At 36.1% G+C, this 18,201-nt stretch overlaps 1 protein-coding gene across 2 annotated transcripts in view; it reads left to right on the top strand.

The window, feature by feature from the left end:
- The window catches only part of LOC131040594 (uncharacterized), a 129,834-nt gene extending 116,174 nt beyond the window's left edge, over positions 1-13,660 (top strand). For both annotated transcript variants that reach the window (XM_057973546.2, XM_057973547.2), the window contains exons 18-19: positions 1,114-1,230; positions 12,820-13,660. In XM_057973546.2, coding sequence (XP_057829529.2) covers positions 1,114-1,230; positions 12,820-12,973 — 271 coding nt within the window. In that variant the 3' untranslated portion in view covers positions 12,974-13,660. The remainder of the gene's footprint in view (positions 1-1,113; positions 1,231-12,819) is intronic.
- The last annotated feature ends 4,541 nt before the right edge of the window (positions 13,661-18,201 follow it).

Below are 18,201 nucleotides of genomic sequence, written 5' to 3' on the forward strand. Positions count from 1 at the left end.
CTCTTAAGCAGTTTTATATTTGTCTATATTATCCACCACATTTGGATACTTATTACTAGACTTCTCATGATTTTTTTTTGAATATCACTTTCAGATTTGTATGACATTAGCAAGGATTTTGTACTCCTCTTTGATGACAAATCTCTTACACTTTCATTACAACATGGAGATGCTTTCTATTGAAAATAGAGATTTATTGTTTGATCATGATGCAGTGGGGCCTACTTTAGCACTCTTTGTTGCACCTATTTAATTAAGTTTACATAGGTAAATATATTTTATTCACATGTAGCTAATAACAACATACACCATCCTTGAATAAAGTCAATGAGCTGCCACTTTTGCTTTAGTATTCCTTGATTTAATGCAATCAGGTGCCACTTATACTTAGAAATAGCTATAAATAATTGTATCTTCTTTTGATTAAAAAATGACAACTCAATGAAAGTGCCAATTTTTTATTCACTTGTGCTGTTTATTTCTGCTTTAATATAGAAAGTATTTGTAATTAGTTTAAGTGCCAAGGGTCTTGGATATTGTTTTAACTTTTTTATGATCTATTTTAAAATTTTACTAATAAAATAAAATTTAACTTGTACAAAAAACTATTCAAAGTAAAACTTACAAAACTATTAAAATACGTTAACGCTTATGAAAACTGTTCAGTCTACCTGTCCTCTGTATTTTTCATCCTCTAAGCATAAAAATGTGCTGATAAAAAGATGGGCATATATAAAAGATTATCAGAACCACTTTTGAAAAATTGGGAAATGACACGACATGTGGTGGGTCATGATTACCTTGGAGTAATCAGGGTTTTTTCAAGTGTTATGCTTCTTTGCCTCAGTTTCCTACGAGCATTATAAATACTCTAATTTCTACTTTTGCAAATTCTTGTTTGCCCTATATTAGTTATTGCATTTGTGTTTTGGTTCTAAGACAAGGCTCTTACTTACAATGTAATTTTTATGAGCAATGCACATTTTATTTTCTCTCATAACATTGTATTAAAGATTAATATTTCTTAAAATCTGCTTTGAGTGCTTTATGATCACAGAATTTTTCTTTCTAAATTTGTTTGCATGAGCTGATCTACCTTTTATGTGATTCAAGGTGTGCGGGTGCAGGACATTTACGGAATGACATATTGTACTATAAAAAGCTATTAGAAGAATGTGTTGATGACGATGACAGGTCATACCTTTCGGACATGGGCATAAAGGCTCTAAGGTAAGCGTTAATTGCTAAAACTATCTAACAAGTCTAGTTCCCAATCATCAATTAGCTGTATTGAAAAGCTTAGTAAATTCATGAGTCCATTTGGGCTCTTATGCTTATTTCAACTTTCAAGAGGAATTCCTTATTAGTGTTAACTGTTTTGTCTATAAATGCAGGATTTGTTTTCTTTATAATTATTTTTTATGCATGAAATAGGTAGGAGAGATTTGATAATTAATTAGGACTGAACTGGTGAAGATGCAAATCAATTATTGAAGCAAAAAGTCATTTCATTTTATGACTGACCTGCATATAGTAGTTTTGATGCATTATTTTAATGATTTAATGCGATTATTATAGATGATGTTTTGAAATGCTTCCTTCCTCTTTGTCTTAACCCTACACAATGAATTTCCTTCTTACATAGGTTGACTTCCCATGTGATTAATGAGGCTTTACAATTCGCTTGCTAATGCAAAAGGATTTTAGTATCAGAGCATACCTTGCATAGCTGGCCTCTTAGCCAGTCTTTTTAGGTGGTGGTAACTTGTCGGGGTGGCCTACTGACAGCACATAGCACCATGAATTTTGACGGCAGCAAAGGTCTAACTTAGCCTCGTAATCCTTCATTAATGATTTTAGATGATGTTATAAGCCCTTAGTCATTAATGAAGGCTTAAGAGACTCAAAGTTCAAATGTTAGATCTTTGCTTCAATAAAGCTTCACGGTGTTTTGTTGTCATTAGGGGAACCCAAGTAGAGTAGCACTACCTAGAAGGAATGGCAAAGGGACTTGTTGGAGCTTTATTAATTGCATGAGCATTCCTTTTCAGTTTCTTTTCTCAATGAAGATCTGGAATCTAACAAAAGCACATTTTTCAATTTTTGTTATAGAAAGTTGACTTATAGTCAATTATGTGTATACATGTTAATTGGGAGATGCGTCTCTCACCCCCTGAGATGCATCTCGGAGATGGAGATGCGTCTCCAGTATTGGAGACATCCCCAGAAATGTCCTAATGCATAGGGTTCTTTTGGCGGCTGTCTCTTGCCATCTTTGAAGTCTTCCAACCAGAAATCGTCATCTCCTACCAAAAAACTTAGGGCAAAATGTGTTAAGAGGCAAAACTGGAAGGCAAATAAATAAAATAACCCTGCATAATGTTTCATGCTGCTATTTTGGATGATACAAAAAACCACGCAAAGTTATAGTGATCAGATCTACTGATAGTGTAGACTTCTTGAGAGGGACATAAACAGTTGTATGACTGATTTCTTGTTATTCTAATGGTCTAAAGAGTAATTGCTTTTACTATTTATTGTTCTTGTACGACTGATTTATTGTTCTTGTTTCCAAAGTTCTATGTCATGATATTTTCTAGAAATTATTAAATTATATTTAAAAACTAGCATCTCCAAGTCCCCAATCTCCTATTTTTGAAAATTACACGTAGCGGTACCGATACAAGTTTCTGGCGTCTCAAAGTGACAATGTGTGTACATGAATCCAGTGTAATATGGGATATGGCATGTTATTTGTTATGGTTAGAGAGATAAGCTTTTTGGGCCACACGTGCAACTTGTATATCAATGGCACTATTTAAGGTCAAATATTTACCATAAATAATTATGTTGACAAAAATCATTTTGATTAGTTAGTTTGTGGGTGTACTTCAAAGTGTCTAATAAGAGTGAAAGAATGTTAGAACTCTTTCAGAGTGCAGCCTATGATCAACAGTAAAATACTAAAATGTACTTTATTGGTTAGTCCCAATGGAAATTGTGTAACAATTTTTTCACCATATGATAGTAACTAGCACCTGCGCTCTTTAAATGCTGCAAGTGGGCTGATACACTGAGCCAACAGGATGTTATTAGTATACAGTATTAAAATAATTAAACAAACAAACAAAAATGGGAAAAGTCTAATTAGCCACCATTTGACACGAGCATTGAAATGTTGTTGTAGCCTGTCATCATGTGAAACGTATTTTTCTTTCGGTCAAGAAATCTGATCCAAGGAATGGCATTCCGTTTTTCTTTTAAAAGAAATCTTTGAAAGAAGCATGGTGACTCTGTGTCATATCCCCGCCATGACACCTATACCTGTGCCATAGTTAATAAGAAAAGATTGTCTTGGAACAATACTTCGCAATCTTCTGAAACCCAACTCACCCCAGGTTGATAATATTTATAAGAAACCACATCATCAAGGAGCACCCTCCAATATAACATCAATGACAGCGATCCTTCCAGCTGTTGTCCATTGATTTAATGCCAAGTTTAATGCATTATTAGCAATCCATAAGGTGCGATTAATTACAAGAGTCCAGCGGATGTGAAAAGGCGAAGGAGAAGGGGCACCTCTCACAAATGAAGGCTGTGGCCTTACGAAAAGACAAGACCTCTCACCCATGACTAAGTGAAAGACATGACCATTCACCATAAGGGGAGGTATATATACATGAAGATTGGGACTTCAAAGGGGGAGGAGGTGCATCCAGAGAGTCAGATCTGAGTTACAAACATTAAGGACTTACAGCCAACAAAACATAAATACAATTGTTTCGGAATGAATACAATATATCATGCACTGGTTGTTCTTTGCAAGGAGCAGTTCATATTATATTACTAGCAATCATTATGGTAACAGCAGATCGGTATGCTGTATCTCACTTATGAACTAAATGCTTATTTACAGTAATGTTATATTTGAAATTTGAATTCTATTAAAAATAAGGGGCAGATATATGGCCTATAATGCCAATAAGATTTATATTTGTTAATAATAGAGAAACCAGATGTATATGACAATTATGCTTAATTTCATTTATTTACATATACATTCATAATACATGAGGGATTAGCATATTAATCACCTAATCCTTAATGATTCTCTATTGCCCCTCATGAGGATAGGTTGGTTTTGGTAGGGAAAGGCAGTATTAATATCTCACAAAGTAGGTGAGCTCTAGGAGGTGGTATGGATGGGCATTCCTGAAACCCTTGGGCCTATTTGTGGAGAATGGTCTTCTAACACCCTAACATAGTAATTCTCCATCCTCCGTTAGGGTTGATGATTAGGAAAGAAGTAAGGATTGGGAGTTTAAATATGGTAATTATCAATTGTATTATGAATACTAATTGTTCTCTAGTTTTGATAATCTGATCTAAGGCATAATAATGTATAATGATCTATGTTTAATTATTGTGAAACAGGCAGACTCCTTGTAGGGGGACATTACACTCTGCAACCTGAGAATCATAATTGAAAGATTAAGAAAGTCTTAAAACATTATAATATAAAGAAATGTTTAATTTTTTTGTAAACTGACCTCTTAAATATGAGTAATACACCCATTAGAAGCATGCAGAACTCATTGCAATACACATTAAAGTGGAGACGATTTGCAATAAACTTCCATCTATTCATTTTGTAATATCTTCAATAAGTAAAACTACTGATTATGAATTTTGAAAGGAGCCATTAATTCCTTGTAAGGACATCTGCTCTCTCTTCGTTTATGCTGCCCCCACTATGATAATCAAAGTTGAAATGGTGAACATGTAGACGGAAATAGGGAGGCCATTGTCTCTATCCAGCAAGTAAACCAACCCTAAGTGGTGCCAAAAGAAAAATCAAAGCTGTGCCCAACTCTAAAATAATCCATGGACAGTATGAACAAATGATCTTAAATATTGTTCTCAGATCTGGGTGGTTAAAGAAGATAAGGAAAATAATGATGGTATTATCTGCAAGCTACTTCAGAAATAAAATTGCATAGTAGTCAAAGTCTGAATATTTGAAAGTGGCATCCACCGATGGAAAGTTCACAGACGACAACTTTCTAGATGCAGACTTCATTTCAAGCAGGAGGGTGTTTTAGCTAATATTAATTCTAAGTTCCCCTCTACAAGCAGTTGAAACCTAGGGAAATTTTAGGTGAAACAAAAAGAAAGAAAAAATGGTGAACAAGCTTCTAAACTGTAAAATTTTCACTAAGTTTTGTTCTGCTATGGAGGATTCATGACAAGACTAACATCATTGTCAAGAAGATCTCCTAATGAAATTCTTTGCAAGAAGTGCTAACACAGACAAAGATTTGAGATATCAAATGTATGCTGTAAAAACTCACATGCTATTTTGTTATTTAGGCTTCCAGAAAACAGCACGAGTCCAGAATTCGTAGAGCATAGACATCTAAATATATTTTTCTATACTTTTTACCATCAGTAGACAACAATTCTCAAATATACAACCATAAAAATTTCAGAGCTAAAACAAAACAAAAGGACCGTTAATTCAATTGATTTTTCAGCCACAAAAAAAAAGTATGAATTCATTGACCATGCAAAGGTTTACAGGTTTTGCAGAACAGGTGAATCTAAACCATGTGAATTACCTGGTAATAATGCTGTGCGTGTGCTGTTTTAAAAATTGACAGAGGACAGACATATTAAGCTCTATTTTTTCCATATATCCAACCTCAGTTTATGGAAATTATTTCATAGTTTCCAGATCAAGTTTTGGGCATTAGACATGTTTAGCAGAAAAAAGTAGCACTTCAACATTTTGTCATCTTATAATTCTGGCTGTGTTTGAAGTGAAGGTGAATAATTATAAAATGGAAATCTAATTTCAACTGTAAATTAGATTTTATCCAGTGCATAACCAAATGGAGATTGCAAGAAAATAAATCAGGAACTCAAATAAATACAGAATAGAAGAATAGAACACATAACACAATGGTTAACTTTACGCAGATAAACCCTTTCGGGTAAAAAACTTCACTAAGAGAGACCTAGATCTGTATTATCTTCAAAAAGAAATTACATACAATCTTTCTTTTTTCGTTCTCTATCTTTAATTCTTCAACATCTGCAAATAGAGATTTTTCACTTTTGCCAATTACACATCCCTACCATGACTTCAAGGTTTGTTTATATAGCATTTTCTCCCCCTAAATGGGGCATCCGAGTTTGTTATCAAATACCCACTAGTGGACCTTAAATTGTCCAAGTCAATTGCCCATTTTGCATCAACAAAACGTTTTATTTCCAATGCTTTAACCATATTATTAGTATCAGTATAAAACAAACAATAATCAAAAGAGCCACACAAATATCTTAACACCTTTTTTTCACATAATTCTAATATTCTCTGCTAGGGTTAGACATAAGCTGGCCCAAAAAAATCATTTCTTGGGGAATCTTCAGCCTAGTGTAAACCATTTTGTACATTAAGCTTCCTACAACGCTAGCATATCGCACACTAAAGATATCCTCAAAATCATCTTCACTCTTAGGACATATTTGTAATGAAATCTTACTGTTGACTAGTAAAGGAATTTTAACTCGTTTATAATCTTGCATACAAAATCTATTCAAATAGCATATATATATATATATATAGTGTGTGTGTGTGTGTGTGTGTGTGTTGGGTAAGCATTTTAACTTGTTTTTAACATGTTAGGATGCTTTTGACCTAGAGCTATGAATCGGTGAGGTCACAAACGGAGGAGCTCATCCCCATCTAACAATATTGAAGCTCAAATCTATGAGCACATTGGATCAGCAAAGGCACAAGGCAGCAATCACAATGTCCCAATGGGGGTTTGAACCTTGGTGGTCACAAGTACAACAACACCACCACCACTTAACCAAAACACTATGAGAAGAACCCAAAATAGTATCAACATACTCAAACCGAGAAACTAAAGTTTTTTTATCCCATCTCTTCTAATTTCCATTGCCAAAGTGTACTTCGTTGCTTGTAGATCTTTCATCTCAAATGCACTCGAAAGTTGAGCTTTTGGCTTACCAATCATACCCTCGGTGTTACTAGAAAATAACATATCATCCACATACAAGGCAACAATTAGTATATTATAATCAATACATCTAATGTAAACATAGTGATCTTCACATCTTACAAAACCCAATGTTGAGTAAATGAATCAAATTTTTAATACCACATTCAAGGAGATTGCTTTAAACCATAAAGAGAACGTTTTAACTTGCAAACCAAGTGTTCTTTTCCTTTTCCCTCAAAACCTTTAGTTTGTTGCATATAAAATTTCCCTTCTAATTTTCCATGCAAAAATGTAGTTTTAACATCCCTTCGTTCAATTTCAAAATCATTCTCAGTTGGTATGGATATAAACAATCTAGCTTTGTACCTTTCTAATGAACCATCTGTTCCAAACTTCTTGTTAAAGATCCATTTACAACCAATGGCCTGCCTTCCTTTGGGAAAATGCACTAGCTCCTAGGTATTACAAGAGTCTAAAGCCATCATCTCCACACTTGCATGGCTTGTATCCAAGACTTACTATCATCTACAATTAGAGCTTCCTTGTAAGATCTTAGGTTCATCATTAGTATTTAATAAAGCAAATATACAACAAAAATTTGCCGGGCTATACTTGTCAACTGAATTTCATTGTCTTGTGGATCTTCTGAGAATAGGAGTATGAATATCTTTTTGTTCTTGAGTTTGCTCAATTTCTTCTTGGCAGTCTTTCCTAACTTTTCAATTTTATTGAAAACTTCATCTGACCCTTTTTTTTCTTCTCCCTCCTCATCCCCTAATCCACCTCTTTGTTCTTTTTGAGGTGCGTCTTCTCGCTTAGTCTCAAAATGCACCTCCTTCTCATTTCTTTATCTTTTGGCTATTCAGGGTTAGAAATAGCTCTAAGTTGCTTGAAAATCACATCTCTAGAATATATAATTTTCTTGGTTATTGGATTCTAAAGTTTATAATTCACAATATTTTGACCATATCCAATCAAGATACACGTTTCGTCTTTTGGATCTAACTTAAATTGCTTTTTTGTAGGCACATGAACATAAGCTTCATAGCCAAAAACCCTCAAATGGGAAATAGAAGGTTTCTTACCTATCCACATTTCATAACTTGTCAAATCAAGAGCCTTACAAGGAGATCTATCTAATGAGTAACAAGCAATACTCATAGCTTCTGCCTAAAAGACATGTATCCAACAGTTTAACTACTTAACATACTTCTTGCTTTTTACATAATTGTTCGGTTTATCATCCTATTTTGTTGAGTGTGTAGAGTAGTCTTTTATCTAATTTTTTTTGTATGCTTACAAAATTCATCAAATTCCTTGGAACAATATTCCTCTCCATTGTGAAATCTCAAAACCTTTATGTTACAATCTGATTGCTTTCCAACTAAGGCTTTAAATTCTTTAATCTTAGTGAAGACTTCACATTTATGTCTCATGAAATAAATCTAGGTAAATCTTGAAACACCATCAATGAAAGACACAAAATATCTAGACTTTCCAGTTGATTCAGTATCCACATGAACACACATATTCAAATGAATAATCTCTGATTTAATCTTTAGCTTTATTACTGCCTGAAGGAAAAGATGATTTGTTTTGTTTACCAAACACACAATGCTCACAGAAATCAAACTTCTCATCAGAATAAGAAAAATCATCTAACATTTCTTTACTTAAATGGTCTTTGAAGCAGACTCACTTATGTGGCCCAATCTGCAGTGCCACTACATGTATTTTTAGTTTTCTCAATTAAATTTTTAGAGTAAAAAATAGTGGTTGCATCTAGCCTAAACAAAGTTCCAATCCTTGTTCCTCTCATTATCAACAAATTACTTCTCACCAAATTGCAACCATGCTTTATCAAATGTTACATGCATTCATGCATCATTCAACTTAGAATTGAAATTAAATTTGAAGCTAATCAAGGAATATGCAAAACCACTTCTTATGAGGAATCATATCATAGGAGCATCTTGAATCAATCAACCAGTGATCATTAGATATCACATGAAAAAAGAAAAGCTTAATTCGCTTGAATGAGAGGACTTCTCTATGGTGAATCCTGTTGTTCCTTTTTTGTTTTTGCTTTCCTCATTCACATGTCCCTTTTTGTTTTTGCATTCCTTCACACTTACAGCCAAGAAACAAAGTTGAAGGTTAGAAATGAAGGTGAACAACTACAAATTTGAAGTCTAATTTCAATTGGAAATTAGATTTTATCCAGTGGATAACCAAATGGAGATGGCCAAAAAGAATCAGCAACTCAAAGAATATGTAATAGAAGAATATAACAGTAACATATAACACAATGTTTACATGGAGAAACCTTTTCGAAAAAGAGCTCCACTAAGTTGAGAGGCCTAGATCTGTAATATCTTTAAATAAAAATTAGATACAATCCTTCCTTTCTTCTCTTCTGTTCTTCTTGGCTCTATTGGGATTGAGATTGATCGTCTTCCTCCCTTCCAATACTTCTTGGGTGCTCCTCACCATCTCCTTCCTTCTAGACAGGAGCTCAATCGGTGTGTTCGTGAGGATATTTATAGGCAGTTCATTCACACTACCTGGGTCAATCCCCATGGGGGCCTCCGCCCCAAGATGACCTTTTATGTTGAGCACTTTTTGGAGCTACGTGATGGGGTCATTGTGCATCCTTATGTATCACATCACTGGGCACATTCTCTCCCGATCCCCCTTGGGCCTGCTCAATGCCAGGAGCTTGTGCCAGAGCTACAGAAACAAAGCAAATTCACAGAATCCCACAGTCCGTTGGCGTAAATTCGCATCTGGTCAACCTGGGTTTGGTCATTGTGCATCCTTACATATCACATCACTGTGCACATTCTCTCCGGATCCCCCTTGGCTCTTTTAGAGTGGGCTCCCATCGTCTTCGTATTGAGACTGATCATCATTTAGTCAGAGATAGCAAGATTTGTGGGTTTTGTACCATGGGCGAGGCCGAGATTCAGGAGCATTTCACTTTCCATTGCCCTATACTATGAGATCAGAGGCAGGTTTTTCTATCTCTTCAGGGAGGTGCAGTCCCTCTCCACCTTTTTTCGATACACTGACCAGAGGTGCCTTGCTCTTTACATTCAGGAGGCTGTTCGGCTACAGGACCTTTCCTCTCAGCATCAGCACTATGACACTATGCAGTCGTGCCAGCTTATTACCTCCTTCTTTCTTGAGATTCACTCAGATCGTGGCACCAAGCGCCTACTCAATCCTCCCTCCAAATCTCATCACTCAGTGGTTTCCAGGAAGGTCTCCCTTTTGCAGCAGTGCTCTTCTCCTTCCAAGAAACATCATAAGGGCTCTGGGCCTCCTGCCGGCCTTTTGGGCGGTAGGATTATCTTGAGGTTCTTTTCTGCGGTGCAGATTTTGTAGGGGGGGGGCTTAAGGGGTTTGGGGTTTTCCTTTCTCCCCTTCCCCCCCCTCTCTCTTTGCTCTCTCTTGGTTCTCTTGCTTGCTTTCTTTGTCTTTTGTTCTCTGTTGCTTTTGTTCAGGCACCGTTTGGTGTCCCTGTTGTGGGCTGGCTCCCTTGTTTGGTTGTTGGCAGTCCCTTTGACCTGTTTTGTGGTCTTTTGTTGGACATTAATAAATTTATCTTATCTTATCTTATCTATCTTCAATCCTTTAGCATCTGCAAATATAGAATTTTCACTCTTTCCAATTACACATCCATACTACCACTTGAAGGCCTATTTATATAACATTTTCACCTTCTAAATAGGGCATCCAAGTTGGTTATGATGCTTCCAAGTATTTAATGCATTATATAATGTAGGTTTCAAGCATTTACTCACCTATTTGATTTGGACGCCTAGTTGTTAGTTTTTAACCAACTTGGTTGTTATTGTTTATAACAAGAAGTTTTATCTTTAATAATAGCCCACCAAAATAACAAAACAACCTCATAGCAACCCGTGTAGGAAGTTGAACACCCAAAATAACCTTATCCTTCAAGATTCCCTCTCGGTAACTAGTAAATTACTGTAGGTAAAAATTAGTTATTGACTTCCAGTAAAAGATTTAATTACCGTAATAGTAAAATCTTGACGGTAAAACATAATTATTACTGATGACAAAGCCCTCATCCCTTATGAAGATTTATAAACAATACAATATTAGGAGTAATTAAATACATAGGATTTAAAAGGCTGATGGCATGAGAATCCTACCAGGCTGAAGGATGACAAATATTAGGAGCAAAGTTCTTACTAAGCCTATTGGCTAAACTAAAAAATGTATTGGGAAGTCTTTAAAGAAATTGTTACCAATTATTTTATCATGTAATACAAAGATTATGTTTTCTTTATAGATCTTTCTACTAGTCTATTCATGATTTTGTTTGAAGTTAATAAAATCTGAGCTAACATGGAGAGAAATTAAACCTAAATGATAGTTTCTATCAGTAGTTCCAAATATGGACTAGTTGAACTTGATTTTATAATACATCTATTCCTATATTAATTTTTTTTATCAGTGGTAATTTCTTTGTGACATATGCCCTTGTGTTAGGTTTAGAGTTTTGTTATCATCAAAGTTCTCCAAAGTACCCTGGAGTCAAGAAAGAAGCAACGGAGGCATGAGTTTTGCGTACAGCTACAAGTCCGTCATCCCAAATTTAAGGGGATGGCATAGAAATGCCCATACATAACATAAAGAATATTTTTTCTTCCAACACAACAGAAATGCTAAATACATATAAGCAAACATATATTAAGATGAAACAACAATACTAAAAGCCATAAGGATATGCAGATACACATAAATACATCCCTGACCATAGGAGATGCATTTCCTGGAGACTATATTTTATCTGTTTGTTCACTCGGAAATGAATGAGTTCATGTTAAATTTTTTAAAAATACATGTAGTGAAGAGTGGATTGAGTTGAAGAGGTTAAAATTGTATGAAGCAAATGCTGCAATTACATATTGTAAACTGAGTAACTTTATATGTGTGATGCTACTAAATTTAAACGCCAGAGTGTTGACACGAGAAATGCTAAATACATGTAAGTAAACATATATTAAGATGAAATGACGATACCAAAAGCCATAAGGACATGCAGATACACATAAATACTTCCCTGACCATAGGAGATGCATTTCCTGGGGACTATACTTACATTTATTTCGTAACTTGGAAATGGATGAATTCATGTTAAAATTTTAATAAATACATGTGTTGAAGAACGGGTTGAGTTGAAGACATTGAAATTGTATCAAGAATATGCTGCAATTACATATTGTAAGGTGGGAATAACCTTATATATATGATGCTACTAAATTTAAACACTAGAGTGCTGGGTTTTGCTACTGTGTCCATGCTTTTATGTATCTTTAACAGGAAAGCATAATAGCTGATATTGATCTTGAGCAACTAGAATCTCCAATTTTCAATGGATATTCCTTAATCAACAGTGCTCTTGAAATGTTACATCTTCTAATCCCAGTTTACTTCATCTTCCTCATTCCTAATATGATGTGAGTTCTGTCTGGTGGCGACATTAAATACTACTGTTACCTTTACATTTTTCATGCGTGTAGATTTTTAAAATTCTTAAGTTTAGACTGATGAAGGTCTTTGAGTCTTTGTTCTGTATGTGACTAAGGCATCTTATAGTAGACAAATCCTGCTCCTTGGCATGGCATAATATTTGTCTGATTCCCAAGCAAAATGTCACAACCCATTTTATTTTGATTGTTGTGGATATTGTGTATTTCTTTTGTACTTTTCAAAGTGAATTGAATAACTCATGCTTGTCCCTTTTCTGTGGCAGACGATATTTTTTCTTAATTGCTTTTAGGTCATATCTGTACAGCCATGTGGCACTACATGGGGCTAAATTCACAGGAGAGACGGGATTCGCTGCTTGGATGCAAGCCAGGCCAGAGCTTGGTCACTTATGCGACAATTTAAAGCTTGATAAGTAATTTATTACTCCCTGTATGCTGATGCTGATTTACTTTGGGATGCTTCTGCCCAGATCATAAATGATTGCCGCTATAGGTATGCATGTTTATTATCTGCTGTGGATGTTCAACTGTTACAGCGTTCTATATTGCGGTATGGGAGTACTATCTCCTCTGAAAATTCTCATTAGCGTATTTGATCATTTGGGAATCCATTTGTATGTTCAGAACTAGGCTGATAAAAACTGGAAAATATGTGTATTTAGTAGAAAATGTAGTGATTTTCAGTGAAGTGACAATGTAAAATTTGTCAATACATAAAGGGAACAATTTTTATGCAAGTATCAATGTAATTAATATCTTTCTATATCGATTTTGTACAGTCAAGTGGGAAAATGCTAATCCCATTGTGACAATAACTCATGTCTCAAAATAAAATGCTTAGTTCCTCATGGACTGTTGAGGTTCAAGGTTCCTGTACAGGTTGGTTGTGGAGAGAAAGGGTTTTGCAGTATAACAAATCGTTAGTGATGCAAAGTTGAGGAGATTAAAATGGATTTTACAATGTTCATGATAGACCTATATATTGTGCCATTCTGTGGGAAATTTGTTCGGATCAATGTTTTGATTAATAATTGTTCCTAAAATCTTGTAATTGTGACTACTACATTTTTTCCCATAAAACTAGCAACCATCATCATTTATTGATACTGCAGCAGATGTATATGTTTTCAGTCCTTTGGAGCACGTCTGTGCTTCCATGAAATGTTAAAAAGATTCAGAATCATAAGGTAAGCATTCATCTACCCTCAACATTTTGCTTTGTAATAAACAATTTTTAATTTCAATTATCTTCTGAATTGCATATCTCATGCAGATTATTTATTAGATTCAGCAGTTTGACAGCAGCTTCTTGGGTAATAAACATTAATTAGAAGTGGTTTCTTGTTTGATTTTGCTACATGAACTAAGCTGAAAGTTCATTCTTTTGGTTTGGTTCCTTTTTCTACCATTTCATAATGGAAGAGTGTCTGAAATAATTCATCTACACATTTTCCTCTTTAAAAAAAAATATTGCATAATATTTCACACAAGAAAACTCACAATATACAGCCAAAGTCTATGACAAGCATCAACCGGTATGAAGACTAATGATTCAGGCTGTTATAGGGACAATTCCTCAAAAAAAGAGCAAGTACAGGGTTATATAGAAAACAATATTAATGAACAGGCATATAAATCACTATAAACTATATCACTTTTTTCGATATCATCAGCAATAGTTTTATATTTATATAATATCTATGAAAACCACAAAATCCTGGGAAATCATAAACATAATAATTGATTGCCTCTCCTAGGCATGCTGCTATGTTACTGAAGAGAGAAGCGAGTAGGTGCAAATCCCTGAACGAACCATATAGATGGAATTCCCTCACTGAACCCATAGCGTACCGGAACTGTACACAAGACATCCAAGCCAGGTAACTCGACTGGCACTTTGTAGGGCCTGCTCAACGCCAGGAGCTTGTGACGGAGCTACAGAAACAAAGCAAATTCACAGAATCCCACAGTCCATTGGCGTAAATTCGCATCTGGTCAACCTGGGTTTGGTCATTGTGCATCCTTACGTATCACATCACTGGGCACATTCTCTCTGGATCCCCCTTGGCTCTTTTAGAGTGGGCTCCCATCGTCTTCGTATTGAGACTGATCATCATTTAGTCAGAGATAGCAAGATTTGCCAGTTTTGTACCATGGGTGAGGCCGAGATTGAGGAGCATTTCACTTTCCGTTGGCCTATATACTATGAGATCGAGTACAGGGTTATATAGAAAACAATATTAATGAACAGGCATATAAATCACTATAAACTATATTACTTTTTTCGATATCATCAGCAATAGTTTTATATTTATATAATATCTATGAAAACCACAAAATCCTGGGAAATCATAAACATAATAATTGATTGCCTCTCCTAGGCATGCTGCTATGTTACTGAAGAGAGAAGCGAGTAGGTGCAAATCCCTGAACGCACCATATAGATGGAATTCCCTCACTGAACCCATAGCGTACCAGAACTGTACACAAGACATCCAAGCCAGGTAACTCAACTGGCACTTTGTAGGGCCTGCTCAATGCCAGGAGCTTGTGCCAGAGCTACAGAAACAAAGCAAATTCACAGAATCCCACAGTCCATTGGCGTAAATTCACATCTGGTCAACCTGGGTTTGGCAGGACCAAACCCACAGTGCGTGGGTGGGACCCTGCCATATCCTCTACGTACCGGCCCTGAAACTGGATCCAGTTCAAACCGAACCAGGACCCGGGGGGGTCGGGGAAGGACCCGATAACACAACTTATCAGAATCAAGTTCCAGTCACCATCAGCATGTAGTACGTCTTCCTTATTCAGCCTAATTGAGGCTTTATTCATTAGCTTGGAAAATTTGTTTTTGGAAGTATCTAGTCATTATAACCTAAGAAACAATCAAAGAAGAGTTGTGCTCATAGATAATGTCAATAAGCATTCTCACTCTACCTTGGAACATATCATTGTTTTTAGCTTTTTAAGTGAACGATAATATTTCAGTGGATAGAACCAAGCAAATTTTTTGTAACATATTATATAAACATTTAATATAACCAATCACAATATCCTCCCGAGATATAGAAACAGTCCTAACCCAACATTCACATGCTACAGGAGACAGACATGAAACCGTTGCGCCCCCCCCACAAAGACCCTAAAAGGCTAAAATTGATGTTTGAAGCAGAAAAGACCATCATAGACATGCTTTTTTGGGTTCAAGACAATAGGACTATATAATTTGATATATTTACTCCATTCATAGTTTTTTATTTTTTCACATTGCAAATAGTTAACAGCTGTTAACAAAGATTCAGCCAGCTGATTCAAAAAGACCAAAAAGACACCAAACTAACCACCCACCATGGCCAACTATTGCAGTCTACCAGGACATTACATCAGAATATTATGGACATCAAACTGCCTAGGAATAACATCAATCTCTTTCCTATTTTTACGTGCATCATGAGAGACACCTCCACTTGGGTCAGCAACAATATTAGGGAGAACATAATCAACAGGACAATCATCAACCGCAAACTTACAAATCATAGGGAAAAAGTATCCCCAACACCAGAGTCAACAGGCAAATTGGGAGAATTGACATCAATGCCAGTAACATAAGTAGAAATAATAAGAGTAGAAACCAATGCCAAAATTAGCAGCATTCGAAACAGTAGCAGGATTTGCTATGATGAAACAATAGTAATTTTCTTCTGAATCAGCTAGCCACCCCAATCATATACCAAAAAATCTAGAATCTTGCACCATTGAAAGGGATAAGGATCAACAATAGTACTATCTTTCATAAACTTCACCATAGCATCCTTCTTGTGAACTATAAAGCCAGAAAATTGGCAACCAGAGAAATAGTGAGTTTTGATGAAATCCATTAATCTCTAAAACTTATCCCCCATCTAAGGTTGAGATAGGTGAAGATCTCTTAGGTATCAATCTGATTTTCATAAATGATCTGACTAGTGTATTTAGTGAGGGCAGTGCCATTAGATCAATTAACATTCCCCAAAATTTCAGTAGCCTTGGTCAGAATGGAGAAGGTTATTTTTTTAAAGTTTGGAATTTTAGTTTTTTTTTATTTAATTCAGTCCATGACAACATTTTTAGATAACATATTTGTGACAAAGTGGAAAACCCCCCCAATCCTCCTAATTGGATGGAGAAAAAAATTGCTGAAAGTTGGAAGCTCCCCCCGGAGTTCAAAATCTTCAACAACAATGCTAAAAACAAAAGGAAAATGACCAAATGGTTAGCCCCTAAACCACATTGGTTTAAACTGAACTTTTATGGGTCTGGCCAAAGTGCCTGCCAGGCAGGCGGGTGGTGGAATCATCCATGACCACTTGGGGAACACTGTGGCAGCCTATGCTGGCAACCTTAAGAACAATACTGTCACTTAGGCAGAGGGAATGGCTCTACTATGGGGACTGAAGTTTGCCAATTCCATGGGCATTAAGCAGCTGGAAATCGAAGGGGACTAGCAGATTATAGTGGAAACGGTGAGGGGGAGATCTACTGCTGGGTGGAAAGTTGAGTCCATTTTGAGGGATGCTAGGATTCTTTTGGCAAATCTTAATGGCTTCACCATTCGGCATGTCTTTAGAGAAGGGAATGAGGCTGCGGACTCCATGGCGGCAGTGGGAAGGCTGCAAAACGACTTACGATGTTGGAGGAACCTCATTTTGCTGCCAGTAGCCACCAAGGTGATCTTGGAGATGGAAAAAAAACCAAGTCCAATGAGGAACCTGTATAACCCTAACTTGATGAAGAGAGCCAATTTTCAAAATTTCAAATTTAGAAGGAAATCCCGCCCATCATGGGCCCAGTCTGCCACGTAGCTACGAAGGGCCTTGTCATCACTCTCAAAAGGGATGTGTTTATGATGATAGTATTGACATCGGGAATGAATATTTCCTAATTATTATCCGGACGGAGCTTACTGGCGGCCATAAAGGCGATAGTAGGGATAGGTCAAATCATATTGGCTGGATTGAGGGTCTGCACGTTTCTAGTAGATTTCATGATTTTGATATCTACTCGGACATAAGAGATAATAATCACATTGTTTATTGCGTGCTTTTACCTCAAGATTGGCAAAGTTTTTATTACAACCCTACCTTGGCCTTGTTTCGGCTCTGCGATTCTGTTATTCTATTTCACACCTGCTTTGTTAAGCTAGAGGAAACAACAATGGGGGGTGGCAGGCTTAGATTGGAACCCGACAAAACTAATGAGTTTAAAGCTAAGCCGATGGTGTGGTTCGTCTGTTCAGAAGGTGGCATAGATAAATTCATGGAAAGCATGAAGGGGAATGATGAGAGACTGTCTAAGCAATTTGTGACTTCCTAGGAGGACAGAGTTACCATGGGGGTATCTCTTTCAAAATTAATGAAGAAGTTATTGCCCAAGCGACGGGTCTACCTAAGGAGGGGAGAAAATGGAAAAAGTAGAGTCGCATTTTGGATACCACCAGTTTGAATCAGTTCTTTCGTGAAGGCGAAAAGCTGGTGAAAAGGGCGGGCAGTTTCAATCGGGAGAAGCTCCCCACTCGATGGGACGAGGTCTGTTACATCGTGATGAAATACATCACTTTGGAAGGAAGGTATGGAATCTTTTATTACTACCATCTCCCTTTCTTT

The sequence above is a fragment of the Cryptomeria japonica genome, chromosome 4 (assembly GCF_030272615.1).
Source record: "Cryptomeria japonica chromosome 4, Sugi_1.0, whole genome shotgun sequence".
Taxonomy (NCBI): Eukaryota; Viridiplantae; Streptophyta; class Pinopsida; order Cupressales; family Cupressaceae; genus Cryptomeria; species Cryptomeria japonica.